General features: G+C 38.8%; 1 protein-coding gene across 1 annotated transcript in view; it reads left to right on the forward strand.

Moving 5' to 3' along the window:
• LOC138737072 (TNF receptor-associated factor 1-like) overlaps window positions 1-17,678 on the forward strand; it is a 49,382-nt gene extending 31,704 nt beyond the window's left edge. The window contains exons 3-6 of the mRNA XM_069887533.1: window positions 3,043-3,444; window positions 5,151-5,328; window positions 9,192-9,340; window positions 11,485-17,678. Of these exons, the coding sequence (XP_069743634.1) occupies window positions 3,043-3,444; window positions 5,151-5,328; window positions 9,192-9,340; window positions 11,485-11,712 (957 nt within the window). The 3' untranslated portion in view covers window positions 11,713-17,678. The remainder of the gene's footprint in view (window positions 1-3,042; window positions 3,445-5,150; window positions 5,329-9,191; window positions 9,341-11,484) is intronic.
• The last annotated feature ends 824 nt before the right edge of the window (window positions 17,679-18,502 follow it).

An 18,502-nucleotide genomic window follows, 5' to 3' on the forward strand; every position in this document is an offset into this window, starting at 1 on the left:
TTAACCATTCGGCTGTTATGCATTGGTGAGGAATATATCCATCCCTCTTGCTGAAGAAATGGAGGAGTGAGAAAGATGATATAGAGTTCCTGACATGAGTAGTTGCAGAAATACTGGAAACTATTACTGGGGAAATGGTGGCAGGGCAGTTGGAAAGCAATAATGGATAAAGCAGAGTCAACATGGGCATCTGAAAGGAAATATAATTTTGATAAATCTGCTCTTAAGGCAAACCAATTAATGTTATGTATTTGGACTTTGGGACATCTTTCAGATTAGGTGCCAGACAAAAGATTATTAAAAAAAATTAGAACACCCAGAATTAGGGGATGAACTGACCTGCATTGAGGATTGTTTAACAGGAAACAGAGTACAAAGAAACAGATCAATTTGGGGTTAGAAGGTGGAGACCAGAGGAGTATCAAGGGCCTAGATATTTACAGTTTGTATTAATGACTCTGATCAAGTGTAATATATCCAAGTTTGATAATGATACAAAACTAGATAACAGTGTAGGCTGTAAGATGGATGGAGAGAAACTTCGGGAAGGGGATAGAGACCAGAAAAGTTGAAAAGTTAATGAACAAAGGGATGGTAAATGGAAAATAATGTGGATGGCCTCCCATTTTTTTTCACTTTGGTAGAAAAAGTAGAAATTCAGAGTATTTTTAAATAGTAAAACATTGAAAATTGTTATGACTCAGAGGCGCTTGGGTGTCTTTGCACACAAATATTTGCAAGACACCCATACAGGTATGGCAAGCAAGTAAAGAGATGAGTTATTATGTTTGTCTTTGTTGCAAGAGGATCTGAGAACAAAGGTAGAGATCTCTTGCTCCAATTACATGGAGCCCTGAACTACTTGTGCACAAGGAGGAGGGCAGGGGAGGTTCATATTAATTCTCGGGATGAGGCCTGATCTCTTTGAAACATAAAGGCATTCTTAAAGCACTTAACAGGGTGGGTGCAGGGTTGATCTTTCCCCTGGCAGGGGTGCATTGAAGCAGGGGACAATATCACTTTCTACATGATCAGGGCCTGGCTATTCAAGATAGAGGTGAAGAGAAACCTTCTCTCAGCAAATGGTGAATCTTTTCCTCGCCAGGGACCACCTTAGGTATTCCTTTACTTATTGTGGCCCACCTTTACAGTGTGCAAGACTTTACAGTGCCAGCTATCGGGACCAGGATTTGAATCCTGTGCTGTCTGCAAAGTGTCTCAGTGGGTTTTCCCCAGGGACTCTGGTGTCCTCCCACTATTTGAAATGTACCAGGGGTTTAAGTTAATTGGGTGTAAATTGGGTGGCATGGACTTGTGGGCTGGAAGGGCTTGTTATCATGCTGTATGTCTAAATTTAAAGAAATAAATGAAACTTAAAACCAATAGCAAAGCCAAAGATGACCAGTGGGAATGGGTAAAGGCTGGTGCCCCTTCCCAGACTACCAACGGGATTTTGTTTTAAAGTCAGCAAATTTACAGCCCCATTTTACATATATTTATTACATCAGCATTATCTTTGCTGTGGCACCATAGACCAGCCCCAACAAACTCACGGACCAACCTCAACAAAGCCATGGACCACCAGTAGTCTGCAGAGAAAAAGTTGAGAAAGACTAGGCTTTGACCTGTAGAGGCTCAATTGCCTGGGATATTCCAGAGATCAATAGATTTTTAAATATTAAGGAACTTGAGAGAGATGGGGATTAGTCCAGGAAGTTAATGCTAGATGAAACAATAGCCACACAAACAACTATTCAGGCGTGCAGATTTATTTGCCTTTGGGACCTCGTCCAGTTGCCTTGGGAATGAGGGAATAACATCCTGTTTTTGTTATTACAAAACATTATTCATTAGCACAGATCTGTTTGTTGCACAATGGCTTCTCATTTGGCTGTATATTTGTGTATATCATTTTACTTTATGATTTTATGACTTATGTGTCATTCAGTCAGATCTACTTTTTTAGATGAATTTATTCCACATTCCTGGAATAAATTAGGACATTTTGATTACATTGCACTCACTGAATTTTTGGTTCCTCCATCATAGATGAAGTTATCTTTATGATGTAAATCCCCACAAGATATGGGTGAAATCAGGACTTTCGGTCACAGAGGAAGGAAAGAATAACTTGTCACTTCAACAGAGGGGGACTGTTCATATTACGAACAGAACAAACATGATCACAAAAAGAAATTTCTACTTTAAAGTATGCAGAGCCATCATTCCCATTACTGAAGTTTTCATCTATGCTCTCCCCACATAAGTTATTTTCACAGAGGGAATTTATCAAATTATTTGAGGGAAATCCAATGAAAAATTATTTTGAGGCTATAACCTCAAGAAAGAAATATCCCTGGCAGAGCATTATTATTCATTCCTCTGCTGCTACATTCTTGGATACAGTGTATCATAGTGCCATCTTAGTCCCCAACTGGCCACTGCAAAACCCTCATTGATTTCCCATACATGCAAATGTAGCAACCATCAAAACCTATGGAGACATGAGAGATGTGTGGTATTCAGCTGTGAAGGATATTGAATGGAAACAAGGGAAATATATGAAGTTGGAAAGAGAAGACAGCATTAATTGTCTGGCTTCTTACACCCCAAGCTCCCTCAGTGCCTAACATTCCAAACTCTGGACCTAGATTCCACCACCTCCAATATCACCTCTTCTTAGATTTCACCTTCCACTGAAGTTATTTACTGGAATCTGCCTTGGTGTCTACAGACCCCATGATTTTTTTTTTCCCTGCTCTCAGAAGATCCAATTCCAAATGTTCCCAATCGTTATACTTTACAACACCAATTCTATCAGATCATATGACCTCTCTATTGTCATCAATTCCAATCTGAGAAGTTCCTCTGCTGTGCCACTTTATGCAGGACCTTCACTTCATGAAATGTGCTGTAGTTTCAGTCATCTTCCTGCTAAACCTGAGATCCTTCCATATGGAGTCCAACCCTTCATATCCTCAAACGTTCAGGCATTGCCATAAAACTCAGTCACATCATATAACTTATTGTTTTGTGTTCCAGGGAGGAAGAGCAAAGGTTCAGAAACATGAAGCTGAATCTGTTAGACAACACCTTAATCTTCTTATGGATGAACTCGCAAACCTCAATCAGAAATCAATTCCTGCCAACTTGCTACCAGATACATCAAGAACTTTAACACAGTGGGAGAGAGAAATTGACAGGGCGCAGAAAGGTCTTCAGAATGATCACCAAATAAATGAAATCTGCAAAAAGCTGGAAGAATTCTGCAAGCTCATGGAAGCAGCATACCAATGTGTTACAATTGTTGAGACTCAGTTTACTGCCCTTGAAGATGAACTGGCGACATTGCCAGAGAAGATAAACAAATGTTCAAGGATTATCGCCACCTTGAATAGACAGACAGAATGCAATGACCAGCTGTTTACAGATGTAGAAGATAAGGTTGGTTCAAACATTAATTTCAATTTTTACTGGACTGTTCATCTGGTGAAGTCATATGAAACCATAGATAAGTAACTGTTGATCTTGGTTTTGTTTGCACTGTTCTGCCTGACTTTATTATATTTTAATTTCATTTTTATGCTACAGGATTTAAAATTTGTAAATGTGCCTGAGCAGTGCACTGATCCTTTAATATTTAGTCATAGAGTTTTACAGCACAGAAATGGGCCCTTCAGCCCATCTTGTTCATGCCGACCCAGTTGTCTACCCAAGCTAGTCCCATTTGCCTGTGATTAGTCCACATCCTTCTCAACAGATCCATGTACCTGCCTAAATGTATTTTAAATGCCACAATTATACCAGCTTCTACCACCTCCTCTACCAGTTTAATCCACAGACCCACACCCTCTGTGTGAAAAAGATGCCCCTCAGATCCCTTTTAAATCTTCCCCTTTCACCCTAAATATATGCCCTCTAGTATCAGACTTCCCTACCCTTGGAAAAAAGACTATTTACTTTATCTGCGCTGTTTATGATTTTATAATAAGATTCCCCCTCAGGCTCCGACATACCAAGAAAAAAAGTTTGAGCTTATCCAGCCTCTCCTTATAATTCAAGCCTGCCAGTCTTGGTTACATTTTCTGCATCCTTTCCATCAATACTACTTATTCCATAAATATTTTATCAGTACAATTTTAGAATGTTCGAAGAACAAATAATGTTAAGGTAATTATTTTCTCTCACTTTTAAATCGACCTAAGATGCTCCTGTTATGAGTTATATTATATATTATGTTATATTAAAAATGTTTTTAAAAGAGATAGATTGGGAGGTTTAGTGTAGGTGACTTCACAAATTGATACTTACACTTCACGTCTGATTTAAAATGCAAGAGTTTTGCTGAAGCCAGACATTCAGGCACCAGTGGCTTTGCAAAGGAGAATGGAACTGCTTTGGAAGGAACTTCAGAAGTAGGTGGAAATGGAACAATTTTCAGTCAGAGGCTGATAAGATCTTCCAAGGATTGTGAGTTCTGAGTTCAGCCTGTTCAAAACCCTTGTAGTCCTTACAAGAGGGAAATGGCTGGTTAGAGTGTTTCTCCTGAAATAAGGGAAACAAGAGGAACTCTGTGGTGACCTTAAAACCCATGATGGGGCAAGTTTCTTCGGCAAGACGCTGAAGTGACTGATTGGAGGAAATCAGTTTGTGTGTGTCCAATGAGCAACAAATCTCTCTCTGAAACCAACAAAAACCTTTCTGAGTGGTAACCATTTACCTTTAGACACCAGAGCCTGGTGAAAATTCATAAATGTTAAATTCTGTGCACAGTATAAGAAATATTTTGTTTTTGGTATCACTATCTAGCCTTAAAATGAAACTAAATCTTTAGGGGCCTAATTGCTAAAGGTTTAAACCCCCCTCCTTAAAACATGAACAGTATTCTGAGGAATTTCTACTTTTCATAAACAGGCTGGGAGAGAAAGTACTGGATAGTAGGACTAATTTGAACAGCTACGCTGGGTTCAGGTCTCTTTCCACAATATCTCAGGGATTTGGGAGATTTGGTGTGATTTTAAGAAGGTGAAAATTTAATTATTTGTCTATCCAATGTTGCAACAAATGATTAGCATAAATTAAAATTATCTGATTCAGTAAACATTTTCTTTAATCATGTTTTTTTTTTTACACGCTGTGTCCCTCAAAAGTTGACAATTCTGGAGTCTAAAATGCATCGAACAAAGCAAGCAATACAAGTTGCAACTGCAAAAAGGATGGCCATGGAGCCAATGATGCACGGTGGCTTATTCATCTGGAAAATTCCACAAATTAATAAAATGTTGCAAGAAGCCATCGATGGAGCAAGGCCTTTCTTGGATTCCAGCGGTAGGATTTTTGTCTGTGGTGTATGGGATGACTCTCCATTTAGCTTATTTTCAGCACCCTCTAGTGGAAATTATTTTGGACTAAATTTCTGCCTGGTGCATGAGAACTAGAACTAGCAGGAGGCCAATCTTCCCTTCAGGCCAGGTCCTCTTTATTTTCCTCTCAGCACCACTTTCCAACATGAACCCCATATCCCTAGTTCCCCATAATATGTAAAAATCTATCAATCTCTGTCTTGAATATACTCCGAGACTGTGCCTTCAGAATCATCTTTAGGCAATGAACTCCAAAGGTTTTGGATAAAAAGATTTATTCTCATAATTTTCCTGAATATTTGGCGGCATGGTTGGTGTAGCAGTTCGTGCTTTACAGCGCCAGTGTGAATTGGGCGGCATGGGCATTTGGCCAAAATTGCCTGTTAACATGCTGTATGTCTAAATTTAACATTTAAATTAGTTAGCCCCTAACTTTGAATCTATGTGTTTATATGAGATCACTTCTTATTATTCTAAATTCCAGACCGTGTAGGCCAAGTTCTTTGAATTGACAAGTTCATCATCCCAGAAATCAATCTCATGAACCTTCACCACCCTACTATTGCAAAAGCATCCTGCTTTGGGCAGGAAAAGCCGATCTATGTTACAATATTCCAAATGTGGTCTCCCCGGTTGCCTTGAGGCAATCCCCTTGTAATAATCGCTAACATACTATTTGTCTTTTTAATTGCTTAGTTAACAGCATGTTATCTTTCAGTAATTCATGGTCACCAATATCATTCAAAAGATGCACTGCCTCTCTATTTTCACAACTTTGTTATGTTCATGAAGACAAAATGTCTATGTGTAGGAGAATTGTAAGGGAAGAAAATCTCCCTTAACTGCAGAAGTGCCCCAGATGTTTCCTTCCAGTAATAATGGAAATGAGAGGATGTGATTGCTATTAATTCCACCTGCTGTTAAAAATATTTTTATAGAAAAAGATTATTGAAAATCTCTGTCAATATACTGCTTTGTAAAGCAAGAAGTGAGGCAGTAAGATTCCATTCTATTGATTCATGGAGGTGCATTGATTGGACTAGTGTGCCACCTTAACAGGTTCATTTCATGGCACATTATCAAAGGAATGTAACTGGTGGAAAAAGAATGAATATTTTAGTTGTAGCGATGGCCTGCTATGAATATTGATCATTGGATATTTTTTTCCTATGGAATGCAATAGCTAGTGGTGAAAGGTGAGGAATGTTTGCATGTGATTTCTTTAGAGTCATCTAGCCTTGTTCACAGAATTTGGCAAACCTCTTTGAGTAAAACTGTATTTGCCGCAGGATGGTACCATTCATATTCGTTAGTCCTTCAATATTTCCATGGTAGAAGTATTCATCAAGCCAATACCAAGCTTCACCACACACAAGAGGATAGAGATTCTTTGAATTTAAAAAAAAATGTTGAAACATTCAAGAGGAGGCAGAAGAGACTGCAGATGATGGAATCTAGAGCAAAAAGGAAGCTGCTGGAGGAACTCAGGGGTTGAGCAACATCAATGGAAGGAAAAGAATTGTCAACAATTTTGTTTGGAACCATTCAGGTCTGACAGAGGACTGGGTGGATATCTTCAATATCTCACTTCAGCAGGGTGTGGTACCCATCTGTTTCAAACAGGTGTCAATCATACTGGTGCCCGAAGAGTGCAGTAACCTGCCTTAATGACTATTGACCAGTAGTACTGACACCAACAGTGATAAAGTGTTTTGAAAGGCTGATGATGAAACACATCAGCTCTTGTCTGAGTGGTGACATGGATACATACCAGTTCGTCTATCGTTGTAACAGGTCTACTGCGAATGCTATCTCAGTGGCTTGACACAAAGCCCTGGAACACCTGGACAGCAAAGATGCATACATCAGAATGCTCTTTATCGACTACCAATTTGGCATTTAACACCATGATCCCCTCAAAACTGATCAGCAAACTCCAAGACCTGGGAGTTAACACCCCACTGTGTAATTGGATCATGGATTTCCCCACCTCCAGGCCACAATCAGTGAGGATTGGTAAGAACATCTCCTCCACAATCTCCATCAGTACTGGAGCACCACGAGGCTGTGTTCTTAGCCTCCTGCTCTACTTACTTTACACCTATGACTGTGTGGCTCGGGATGACAATAGCACCATTTACAAACTTGCCGATATCACCACGGTAGTGGGTTGTATAAAGGAAGGGGTTGAGTCAGCGTACAGGAGGGAGATTGAAAACTTGGCTGAATGGTGCACCAATTACAAGCTTGCACTCAATGTCACCAAAACTAGGGAGCTGATTGTTGATTTCAGGAAATGAAAGCCAAAGGTGTACAATCCAGTGATTATTGAGGGATCAGAGGTGGAGAGGGTGAGCAAATTTAAGTTCTTGGGAGTCAGTATCTCGGAGGATCTTTCCTGGACCCAACACACTAATGGCATCATGAAGAAAGCACGTCAGTGCCTCTACTTCCTCAGGAGTTTGCAGGGGTTTGGTATGACATCATAAATCCTCGTAAATTTCTACAGAGGTGTCGGCTGCATCATGATCTGTTATGGGGACACCAATACCCCTGAGCATAGTGCCCTTTCAAAAAGTAGTGGACACAGCCCAAGACATCACAGGCAAAACCCTCCCCACTATTGAGTACATCTACAGGGAATGCTGCCGTTTGAGTGCAGCAGCAATTATCAAAGACCCACACCACCCAGCACACGCTTTGTTCTCACTGCTGCCATCAGGAAAGAGGTCTAGGTGCCACAAGACTCGCACCACCAGGTTCAGGAACTGCTGCTACCCCTCCACCCTTAGACTCCTCACTGACAAACAATGACAAATTAGAGACTCACTTAAGGATTCTTGAGTCTTACTTCGTTGATTTTCTTTTTTATTCTCTCTGTGTTGCCCAGTCAGTTTGTTTGTATTCATTGCCTATTTACAGTTCTCTGTTGGTTTACATGTTTACACTCTGTACAATCTTTTTTTGCCAATTAGTTATAATTCTTGCATGCCCGCAGGAAAAACAATCTCAGGATTTTATGTGATGCCATGTATGTACTTTGACAATAAATCTGAATCTGAAATCTGGAGATTGTATCAGAATTTGCTTAAGATGACTGGGCAAGTCATCATTAAGATGACTTATTTTATAACCGTGAGAATATTAAGTTCCTGACTGCTCCCGTCCGACCTTTGATACTAATTTCAAAAAAGGCCTCACCATTTTGAATAATTATGTAGGAAAGTGAATTGCAGAAGGTGATGTCAAAAATGTGATAATGCCAGGTCTAGGCATGTACTAATCACCAGAACTTTAACTGTGGAGTCAGCCCCAATGTTGTTATCATTTTTGGAAACAATAAGTAAATTATTGTCAATTTGAAAGTAAATTACAGGTTTCAAATTATTTTAATGTACAACATAATTGTATAAAACAGGAAATATGTACTTCAGTAAATGAAAATAAGCACTAGGGATGCTGGCCAGGCAACATCCATGAAAAGAGCTGCTGAGTTTTTCCAACGTGTATCATTTTTGTTATGAGTTCTGAGCTGCTTGAGATTTTCCTTCAAGGGGCTGTTTTTTGTGGCATGTTTCTGTGAAGGCAAGCTTTGCATCTTTTCCATTGAAAATGTAATCCTATTATTTTATACTTTCACTAAGTTAGTGCTTTGTCACTCTTTCCATTTTCCTCGAATATATATTTAAAGGAGCATGAAGGAATTTAAGGGCAATTTAACTTTCTCTATGTGTGTGGGTATTTAAACAGCTTCATGGAAGTACTGCACTTTATCTAAGTGCAGAGGATATATTTAAATTGATTCCTTGTCCTCTGTTACTTTCACAGAATTCTACATTTCCTCATATAGTTATAAGATGTGCCTACGAATTTACCTGAATGGACATGAAGATGCAAAGGGAACGCACATTTCACTTTATTACATCGTGCTCAAGGGACCATATGACGCTTTAACTCAGTGGCCTTTTAAAGAAAAAGTAAGGATCCATGCAACTTTTATGCTGAACTCATGGTGAAATTCCTCCTTGCACACCTTATTGTTGCTTTATGTTTTTAGCTGGGAGAATTGCCTTCATGAGTTAAACAAGAAAATCTGCAGATGCTGGGAAAATGTGCTAGAGAAAATCAATAAATCACGCAGCATCTATAGAGAGTAAATGGTAACCAAGATTTTGTGTCCAAGACTTTAGTGACACTTTTCTTCCTATGGATGTTGTGTGGTGCATTCCATTTCTCCAGTACATTTGTGTATTGCAGCATTTCCTTCAATACATGTTTTAAATGCCTATCAAATAGTAGTCCTGTGTTCTGTGGCCTTTGTAATGGGTACAGATTAAACATCTTACCAAGTGGCATATGTGCCATATTAGTGCATTGAAGGGAGGGTTTACTGGGCTCATGTTAACTAAACAAACTATTGGTCTCTTGCAAATGTGATCTGTCCATTATTTCTGGTAAGAAGTTACATTTGCAACTAAAAATCGGAAGATTGTTTTGCTGAGGAACTAGAGCCCTCAGATGCTGGAATCTGAAGTAAAAAAAACTAGTTCTTGGAGGAACTCAGTGGGTCAGTCAGCATCTGTGGAGGGATATGAAGAGTTGACATCTCAGTGTTAAGATCTGTCATTGAGACTGGATGTGGAGAAGGAAGATAGTCAGTATGAAGAGGGGGAGAAAAGGGCTGGTAGGTGATTGGTGGACTGAGAAGGGATGAAAGATGATGGACAGAAGGACCCGAGTGGGGGAGGGGAGTGAGGTGGAGTTGGGAGATGGAGGCATGTGAAAATGGGTGGTAGACAAACAGAAAAATCAATAAGGGATAGATGGAGTGAGAGTGAGGTGATGTTGAAGTTTTTATCACCTTTAAAAACTCAAATTTTGATTTCTTAAAAAGGAAAAAAATAATCTGGTTCATTTTAGACTTTGCAACTCCCTAATCTTGCCCTCACTAAACTTTGTTTCCCACTGATATTCTTCAAAACCAGTTGTAGTGACTTCCAAATTAGCACATTGTGCACTCATTTCTGAACAGGTAAAAAAAAAACATTCGGAGATTTATCCCAGCAGTGGTGACAAAGAGAAAGAACAGCTCAATTCCAAAATGTTGGTTATGTATCTTTATTTTTGCTATATAATGGACACTGTTTGACGGCTGAACTTGTCCTACATTGTGGTTTCACTTCAACCACGGTGCCTGCAGACTTTCATGTTTTACTTCTAGCACCAGAACGAATTTGGGACCAGGGTGGAAAGTCATGGAATGTGTACAATCACAGCAACTCTTATCCCAAGCCTGTCATTCCAGTTCCACCGTTAGAATAATTATTTTGTCAGGAAAAACAGCCTCTTCTATATTCTATCATAGGTCTACTCAAGCAAAGAAAACAATAAAGCCAGCACTAAATTTGTTATTTTATTGCATGGGAGCATAGTTGATTGAAAGTTTGACTTGAAATAACATTTTTTAAAGGGCACAGAGATTTGTAAAGCAAGTTCTTGAGAGGCAAATGACAAGGCCCATTGATTAAAGTGGGATAAATGGAGAAGAAGTCGAATCAAAAGGAGAAAGTTGAATCAAAAAGAGAGAGCATTTAGTGGGGAAGGAAGGATTGTAGTGTTGGTGAAGGACAAGGGCATTTTTAAATTTAAGACGGGGATGGGAATTATTCGGACTTGGGAACAGGGGAACCAGAGAAGGCCACAGGGATGAAGATTGGCAGATAAAACAGGATAGGGCAGAATATCCATGGCCAGAAGCAGAAAGATTAGAGAAATCTGTTTCTCAGGTGAGGATATAGCACTTTGGTAGTGCACAGCAATGCAAAGAGAGGAATTCAATTCTGAGCAAGAAAGAGCTTTTGCGCAAAGGGAAGCATAAAGATTCAAGATTCCTTTGTTGTCATGTAATACTACAGACTCCTATTTCATCCATCGGCAACCTGAGATCTAGATCCAAACCACGATCGGGAAGTCTTTAGGGCCCGAGGCCCAATAATCAAATGATCCAATATCATTTCTTGATGTAGCAAATCCTGATCTGCCATTTGATGGCACGTTTACAATAATTTAAAATGCAGTTGCTCAAGAATTGAAGTTCAGATTGTGTCTGTTCTTTTAACAGGTGAAACTTGCCTTACTAAACCCAAGAAATCGACAACAGTCCATTCTGAGGATATGCACTGCAAGTGGCCAGGATCCAGCTTTACAAAGACCTGGAGAGGGAATGAATCCACCTCATGGCTTCCCTATGTTTCTGTCTTTGTCTGAATTCAACCACTGCTTCTCTGATTATGTGGACAGTAATGAGATATTTGTAGGTGCTGAGATTGTCCCCACTTATATACCGTAATAATCGAATAGTGAATGCTAATAATGGCTGAGATGTTAGGGACACTATTAGCATTTGGCATTGAGCTTATACCATAAGTAACATGTTGAACTTAGAACAGTACAACACAGGAACAAGCCTGTGCAGATCATGAGGTCGAAATAAAACAATATCTGTAACATATAATGCAGGTACTTAATTATTTCTTCTGCATTAATGTTGGAGATCCAATTGGGTCTAGAGATCATAATTCTGTTAGTTTTAAGGTAGTTTTAGGGAAGAGCAAGGAGGGGCCTAAAGTTGAGGTTCTAGATTGGAGAAGAGCAAATTTCAAAGGAATAAGAAGGGATTTGGGGAGTATTGAGTGGGACATGATAGTTTCAGGTGAGGGTGTAAATGAAAAATGGAAGATATTCAAAAAATAAATTTTGAGAGTACAGAGTATTTATGTCCCAGTGGGGATCAAAGGAAAGGCTGGAAGTCATAGGGAGGCTTGGTTTTCGAGGAATATTGGAAATTTGGTTAGGAGAAAAAGGGAGGTGTACAAGAGGTATAAAGAACAGGGAGCTGACAATTTGAAGGAGGACTACAAGGAGTGTAGAAGCAATCTTAAGAAAGAAATTAGAAAGGCCAAAAAAAGGCACGAAGAGGCTTTGGCAGACAGAGTAAAAATAAATCCAAAGGGTTTCTATAAGTACATTAAAAGTAAAAGATTAGTGAGGGATAAAATTGGACCCCTTGTAGATAGTGAGGGTAGGCTGAGTGAGGTCAGAAGAAATGGGGGAAATTCTGAATGATTTCTTTGCCTCAGTATTCACTAGGGAAAAAAAAATATTGAACCAGTTGAGGTAAATAAGCATATAAGGATAACCGAGGAGGTAGTGATGGCTGTGTTGAAAAAGATAAAGGTGGATAAATCTCTGGGACCGGACAAAATATTCCCAAGGACACTCAGGGAGGCTAGTGGACAGATAGTGGGGCCTTTAACAGAGATATTTAGGATGTCACTGGCCATGGGGGTAGTGCCAAAGGATTGGAGGGTGGCGCATGTGGTTCCGCTGTTTAAGAAAGGGTCTAAATGTAAACCTGGGAATTATAGGCCCGTGAGTCTGATGTCTGTGGTGGGCAAGCTGATGGAAAGTGTTCTGAGGGATGGTATTTACAAATATTTGGAGGTACAGGGATTGATAGGGAGTAATCAGCATGGTTTTGTCAGGGGTAGATCATACTTGACAAACCTGATTGAGTTCTTCGAGGGGGTTACAAAAAAGGTTGAGGGAAAGCTGTGGATGTTGTCTATTTGGACTTTAGTAAAGCTTTTGACAAAGTTTCCCACAGGAGGTTAGGAAAAAAAGGTGGAGGCATTAGGTATAAATAAGGAGGTAGTGAAATGGATTCAGCAATGGTTGGATGGGAGGTGTCAGAGAGTAGTGGTAGAAAATTGTTTGTCCAATTGGAGGCCGGTGACTAGTGGAGTTCCTCAGGGATTGGTCCTGGGTCCACTATTGTTTGTTATATATTAACGATCTGGAAGTAGGGGTGGAGAATTGAATAAGCAAGTTTGCGGATGATACAAAGATTGGTGGTGTTGTGGACAGTGAAAAGATTACTGTAGATTAAAAGGTGATTTAGGAAGGTTGGAGGTGTGGGCTGAGAAATGGCTGATGGAATTTAATACAGATAAGTGTGAGGTGTTACATTTTGGAAAGGCAAATCTAAATAGGTCATATGCATTAAATGGTAGGCTATTGAGATGTGCAGAGCAACAAAGGGATTTAGGAATTGTGGTAAATAGTACCCTCAAGGCTGATACTCAGGTAGATGGTGTGGTGAAGAAGGCATTTAGAATGTTGGCCTTCATAAATCGGAGTATTGAATTCAAGAGTAGGGAGGTTATGATGAAATTGTACAAGGCATTGGTGAGGCCAAATTTGGAGTATTGTGTACAGTTTTGGTCACCAAATTATAGGAAAGATATAAACAAAATAGAGAGAGTGCAGAGAAGTTTCATGAGAATGTTGACAGGATTTCAAGGTTTGAGTTACAGGGAAAGGTTGTGCAGACTGGGGCTTTTTTCTCTGGAGCGTAGAAGATTGAGAGGGGACTTGATAGAGGTGTTTAAGATTTTAAAATGGACAGACAGAGTAAACGTGGATAGGCTTTTTCAATTAAGAGTGGGGGAGATTCAAACTAGAGGGCATGGTTTAAGATTGAAGGTGGAAAATTATAAGGGGAACATGAGGGGAAATTTCTTTACGCAAAGGGTGGAGGGGATGTGGAATGAGCTTCCGATAGACGTGGTCGAGGCGGGATCATTGGTTACATTTAAGGAAAGACTAGATAGTTACATGGATAGGAGAGGACTGGAGCGGTATGGACCGGGTGCTGGTCAGTGGGACTAAGAGGGTGGGGATTTGTTACGGCATGGACTAGTAGGGCCGAACTGGCCTGTTCTGTGCTGTAAGTGGTTATATGGTTATTTTAGGATGATAGAGGACTCAATAGTCAAGACTTTAGCCACAGAAAATTAAGTAGTAAGACTACAACTATTAAAGATGTTTTGTGTTCACACGAGAGGTCCACTCACTTTTCTGATCCCAAGAACCAATTTACTTGGCCTTCGTCAGCCACCTATACCAATCTCCTTCATGATTTCTGCCAATGACCATTTCATTGCTGCCAGTTCCAAGAGAGAATCAGTTTTGGTCCAAAGATCCCAGATTCTAAGGTAGAGATGTGAAGTGCTTTATATCTGGATCACACACACCCTGTCACAAGCTAACAATTAACCCCCTCCACAAGATAATGATGAGGTGATGCAGTGTCCAAAATTAAATTCTTCAAAAGAGACATCAGGATGTGCACCTTCTCACTTTGGTCAAATTAACATCAAGATGGCAAGATGGCGTAGAAGGAAGACATGTGTTCCACCTGTTCCCAGCTGGATCATTAAATACCTGGTTTTTTAATAGTCTAAAAATGATTAAAAATAAGATTTACAGTTATTTAAATAACAGTGCTTTATGATGGCATCTAATGTGAAAAAGCCTAAACCTCAGCTTCAGAAAGAACTACCATATAAAAGTGCAGAAATATTGCTGAATCAACGGAGTCGATGTTGGGAGTCTCCAAGCCTCAGTGAACTCCAGCCCGTTTAATTTTGACTCCGGCATCGATCCTGCATCCACAAGATGGCGCCAGCACATTGGTGAGTTTGGCCGTTGCTGACCCGCGTCCACATGAAGTCGTGTGCGCCGGCGGCACAGCCGATATGGGGACCCGTGAGCCCGCAATCTTGCTGGGTGGCCCGGTGATGCGCAGGGTAGCGTCAGAATGATGCCTGGTCTGCATGCGGCATCGCGGGCTCAGGAGCTATTGGATAAAATCAGCGCTGTGGGGGAGCCTGAGTGCCGGCGTCCCAAAGAGGTCAGGGTGCCAGTGTCAGGTGTCCAGACCCAAAGCCGTTCAGTTAAGGGAACTGTGCTGACTGAGGAAGAAGAGGAATTTACCTTATTGGAATATGTCCAGGAGGAGGAGCTTGCTGTTAAAGAGAGTGAATCTCAAAAAGTGGAACTGGAATCTGGACTGGATTCAGTGTTTACTGTTTTGGAAGGGATTGCTGGTCAAATACAGCAAATGCATAATATGTCAAAACAAATATCAACTCAAATGAGTCAAGGATTTATGGAGATGAAAATAAAAATGAATATTTTGTGTGATGAAATGTCAACTGTGAAGCAGGAAATGACTAGTTAAAAGTGATATTAATAATGTATACAATCAGTAGATACTGTGCAAGATAATTTTAAGAAAATTGAAACAGCTTTCTCTGAGTGTCAAACTCAGGTGGAATGAAATAGAGAAAAAATGGAAAAAGTAGAAGGCTCTTTTGTAGATTGGGGGATTTAGAAAAGAGATTTCATTGGAAAATCAAAGTTGGAGGAATAATGTGAAAATAGTTGGTCTTCCAGAGGATATGGAAGGTGCTGACCCTATAAAAAATTTTAAGCACTGGATCCCAGAGGTGCTGGGTAAAGAGTCTTTCCCTGAAGGTTTGGAATTGGATAGGGCTCATAGGGCTTTGAAAAGAAGACCACTTCCAGGACAAGCACCAAGAGCAGTTTTGATTCGTTGTTTAAAATATCAAGATCGTGAAATGATTCTACGTATGGCAGTACAAAATGCAAGACAGAATCAATCTCCATTAATGGTTCAACATAATAGGGTGTTCTTTTATGCTGAAATTTGGACAATTTTCAGGATATAAAGTTAATTGGGACAAAAGTTAAATTTTACCCGTTGGAGTGGGAGATTATTCTGAATTTCAAACAATTACAAAATTAAGGTGGACAAGTAAAATTAAATATTTGGGTGTGTTTATGGATACGAATTATCAATCATTATATCAATTAAATTATATACCTATATTAAGACGGATTAAAGCAGATTTGATCAAGTGGAAAGATCTTCCATTAACTTTGATTGGTTGGGTTAATTGTATTAAAATGAATATTTTTCCATGAATTCAATATTTATTTCAGTCACTACTTTGTTTACTTTCTAAGGGTTTTTTCAAGATTTGAATAAAGCAGTGAGAGAGTTTTTATGGAATGGTAAATTAGCTCGAATGGCACTGCATAGACTTACATAGAAATATACACTGGGTGGATTACAATTACCACATTTTCAAAATTATTATGAAGCGGCCAGTTGAAGTTCATAAGTGGATTGATAGATTTAGATCAGCCTCCTAGCTGGGCTAAAGTGGAGATGGCATGTATTCCTAGGGTTGAAGTTCATTAATTTATATTTCATTGGAACTTGAATTTGTTACAGCAATATGATATGCTGATATTGAAATATTTATTAAAGATTTGGCTAAAAAATCAGGGTGTTAGGGTCAAAAGATAAATTATTTTAACTCCATTGTATAATAATCAGCTTATTCCTTTTTCAATGTTTAACAATCATTTAAAGACTTGGGATTCTAAATGAATAAGGACAATACAAGATTGTTTTGTAGAGGGACAATTTCTTTCTTTTAATCAATTGAGTGAAAGATGTACCTGTTAATTCTTTGTTTGTGTATTATCAACTTAGAGCTTTGATAAAAGATAATTATGATAAAGAGATGACTTTACCTACTTTGTCGAGATTTGAATCTTTGATTTTCCCTATACTGAAAAAGGGCTATATTTCAGTTATGTATAATTTGTTACAAGATAGTATGGATAAGTCAGATTGGGAGAAATCTAAACTTAAATGGGAGAGTGATTTAGTGTTTATTTTTCCTGAAGAAGATTGGGCAAGTATGTGTCAAGAAAATGTAATTAAATTGACCAATGTGCACTATGGGATGGTTAATTATATATTTTTTTTCATCAATTGTATTTGACCCCGGAAAAGTTTAAAAAAAAATGGATTTAGTAATTCGAATTCTAGTTTTAGATGTGGTTCATGTTTTGGAATTTTTTTTACATGCTGTATGGAATTGTGTTAAAATTCAATCACTTTGGCAAGGTTTTAAAGTAGTTTTGGAGAAATTATATAATTTTATACTACTGTTAGATACAACGATTTTCTTATTGGGAAATTTATATTCGTTAAGAGGAATGGGATTGATAAAATTCAAATTGCTTTTGTACGTTTGGTACTATCAGTAACGCGTAAATGTGTTGCAAATATTTGGAAAGATGATACTGAGATTAATATAGCTCGTTGGCATAATGAATTGAAAGTATGTGTTGTTATGGAAAAAATTACCTATACTTTACATGATCATTCTTCCTCTTTTGTTAGTAAGTGGTCACCGTATTTGAAATGTATGCATTTAGATTATATATATGTGTGTGTATATGTATATATATATATATATATGTGTGTATATATATATATGTAAATTAATTTTTTGCTCCCCTTAAGGGAGCTGGCTGTAAGGGTGGAAGGGGGGATGAGCATTAATGAAAAATTTTCTTTGACTATTTATACTGTATGTTATGTTTCTGTTTTCTTTTAAATAAAGTTTTTTTTTAAAAATTAACACCAAAGGACCAGGGAATTTCCATTTGTCTAACCTCATAATTATTCCAACACCACCAGAAAAGATAACATACCAGTGGGCCTGCGAATTTTAGTTTCCTAAAAGAGGTTGTGGTGTTATCCACGTGTGGTAAACCACTGTATATATGTTTGGATGTGTTAAGACATGCCCCTTGCTGACTGTGCCTGAGACTCCTCCCACTGACCCCTGAATAAAGGCAACTATGCCACAGCCCCCTCCTCAGTCCAGGACAGACGACCAGCAGCGACGTGCCTCCATTCAGTTTCTCTACAACTTCTAGTCTTCAACGTTATTGATGGTGTATCACCACATAACTGAAGTAACAGTGCTCAAGTAATCTGTGTATTTTGAAGGCATGTGATAAGGCACAATCAATTCAATTTGCACAGGGGTTGCATTGAAATATGTTTAAAAATGGGTTCTTCAGTCTCCACAGAAACACTTCAGTCCAGATGCTTATACTGGAAGATTTTTACAATTGGCTTTCTTATTGTTTCTCTTTTCTTGGGCTAATATCTATTTAAAGAGTTTGAATAATGATTTATAAAACTACTTCCACAAAATATACTTCAAGCTATATTTTAGTTGGCAATGCAACAAGTGCTACAACTGGTCAAACTACATAGTATCTTTCAAAGAGAGGTTGAAATGTACTTACCACCAGTCTTGAGCATGATGTGTTTCTCATTTTCTTGGTTACTTCACTTTCAGAAATTTGTTCTTTTCACAAAACTTCACATTTTGTTTGGT

Source organism: Narcine bancroftii, chromosome 1, assembly GCF_036971445.1.
Source record: "Narcine bancroftii isolate sNarBan1 chromosome 1, sNarBan1.hap1, whole genome shotgun sequence".
NCBI classification, from domain to species: domain Eukaryota; kingdom Metazoa; phylum Chordata; class Chondrichthyes; order Torpediniformes; family Narcinidae; genus Narcine; species Narcine bancroftii.